Genomic DNA, 2,109 nt, shown 5'->3' on the forward strand with positions numbered 1-2,109 from the left:
TCTTTCCTTCCTTCCTTCCCTCCCCCCCCCCCCCCCCCCCCTTTCTGTCTCTTTCAGTTTCTCTCTTCCCAGATTTTAATCCAGTTCATCTTTAAAAGAATAAGTGGTGAAATCATATAGCTGCGGGCGAAATACCGATTAATGAATTCAATGTCTGTACTAGGAGGGCCGCTTTCTCCTTAATATCGTTAATTCCTGGCTCCATCATGTTGGATGGAGGGCGGGGAGGAAGGGAGGGAGGGAGGGAGGAATGTCCCGGGTGACGCTTGGGGATCGAGGGCTAGGTGCTTGCCGGTGCCCCGATACCTGTGGGCAGACCCGGAGCGGGTCACATAGGGCCACGCGTGTTCCTCGTGTGTCCCGTCCCCCGTCCCCGTCCCCCCCCGCCGCTGCTGTGAAAATCCCTTGCTCCGAAGGCAAATGTGTTTGATGAGTCCCAGCCTTGGGTCCGTAAAACCCCCACGGTCTCTTTACTGCGGTAAAACTCCCGGTGGAAATCTGTTGTGATACTGCTGGAATCAATCATCACTGGTGTTTTTACAAGTAATTAACGAGGATTAGACGCTTCGTTTTGCAGTGGGGCTGTTAACTACGGGGGAGGTGGGGAAGGGAGATGCGCGTTTCCCCTCCCGTGGGTGAGACTTGCGGGTGGGCGCGGGGGAGCCTGCCCAGCCCTCCCTTTCGGGAGCGCGGCGGGGTACTGCCTCCCCTCTCTGGGATGGATCCGAAATTCGACTGCAGTCTTTAAAATCATAAATAAACGACTCACACGCGCCTTTTCCTCCCGTCTCTTTGCAGGCGAGGACCGGCCCGGCCCCGCCGCCGTGGCCCGCTGGAAGGAGCCCCCCGGGAGCCTGCCGAGCTGGGGGCGGGCGGCGGGGCCGGGGGGAGCCCGGAGCCCTCTCTCAGCCCCGAGGCTGCAGATGCATCTCTGCCCTCGCGGCAGCAGGCCTGCGTTAGTGCGGAGCGGCCGCGGGGGGGGGGGCTGTAGTATCGCTTACTGGAGGATCTGGTAGTAATCAGAAAGGTGAGGAGTTAGTGAAATACATGATGTATTTATTGCCAGTTTACAGGGGGAGAGAGGGCGGCCGGTGCCGCAAAGGGAGCCATTTGTAGGGTTAAGGGTTTCGGCCCCGTCCCACGGGCAGCCTCGCCGGCCTACGGGGAATCGGATTTCGCCCTTCCCGGGGACCACCTCCCAGCCCGGGGCACAGCCGGTGCCTGGCCGCGGGCGGCTGCCCCCGGAGGCCAGACCCGTCGGGCAGCGGGCGGCCGAGGGGGCCCCCCTGGGCGTTCGCTCCCTCTCACGGCCCCGGTAGCGGGAGCTACCTCGGATCTCTCCACCCACGGCAGTGCTTTGCCTTCACCCTCCAGATTTCCCTTTCCTCCGTGGTCCTTGGCAAAGGCGATCCCCGCGGACGTACCCTCGGAAGAAAACTCCTCCTTACGAGGGGCAGCGGCAAAGCCCCCTCCTTTCCCCTCGACCCGGACAGCGGGGCTCCGGAGCGCTCCCCGGGCTCGCCTCAGGGGTGCCTGGGGTGGTTAGGGGGATCTGGGGTGTCCTGTCCCCTGTCCCTGTCCTTACACAGAACCTCCTCCGGTACCGAGCCGCCCCGCCAGCCCCGCGCCCCGCACCGAGCCCTCCTCGGGCTGCCAAACGCGCTGTAGCTGTAAATTAATGAAAACTTAACAACTCAAACGGACAAAAAAAAAAAAAATAAATTAAATATAGACGGTGCTGAGACGTGCGGACGGGACATAAAAGCGATGGAAAAGGGTTCAAAGCTTTCGATGATGACTTTTCAACCTTTATTTATGTGCCTATTAATGCAATATCCATCATGGAGATATGCATCTTTATCCTTTCAACTGATATGCTGGGAATCAATTGGATATGCAGATTACGTTTCATAAGTTTCCAAATGTTAATCTCCCCGGCCCTTTGCTGGTATTTTCTTTTTTCGCCAAATAGTATTGTGTGTCTGCCACACAAAGGAAAAAAAAAAAAAAAAGCCCTTAAAACAATTAATCTCAAGGCTACTTGTCTCGAAATACTTGCTAAGGTTCGGGCCCAGGAGCCGGGCGGAGAGCGACGCTCCCTCCCGCTCC

At 58.1% G+C, this 2,109-nt stretch overlaps 1 protein-coding gene across 1 annotated transcript in view; it reads left to right on the top strand.

Annotated features, from left to right (window-relative positions):
• Window positions 1-2,109, top strand: part of PAX3 (paired box 3) — a 92,431-nt gene that overhangs the window by 3,642 nt on the left and 86,680 nt on the right. The window contains exon 2 of the mRNA XM_009276638.1: window positions 799-959. Coding sequence (XP_009274913.1) covers window positions 799-959 — 161 coding nt within the window. The remainder of the gene's footprint in view (window positions 1-798; window positions 960-2,109) is intronic.

The sequence above is a fragment of the Aptenodytes forsteri genome, unplaced genomic scaffold (assembly GCF_000699145.1).
Source record: "Aptenodytes forsteri isolate BGI_AS27 unplaced genomic scaffold, ASM69914v1 Scaffold1, whole genome shotgun sequence".
NCBI classification, from domain to species: Eukaryota; Metazoa; Chordata; class Aves; order Sphenisciformes; family Spheniscidae; genus Aptenodytes; species Aptenodytes forsteri.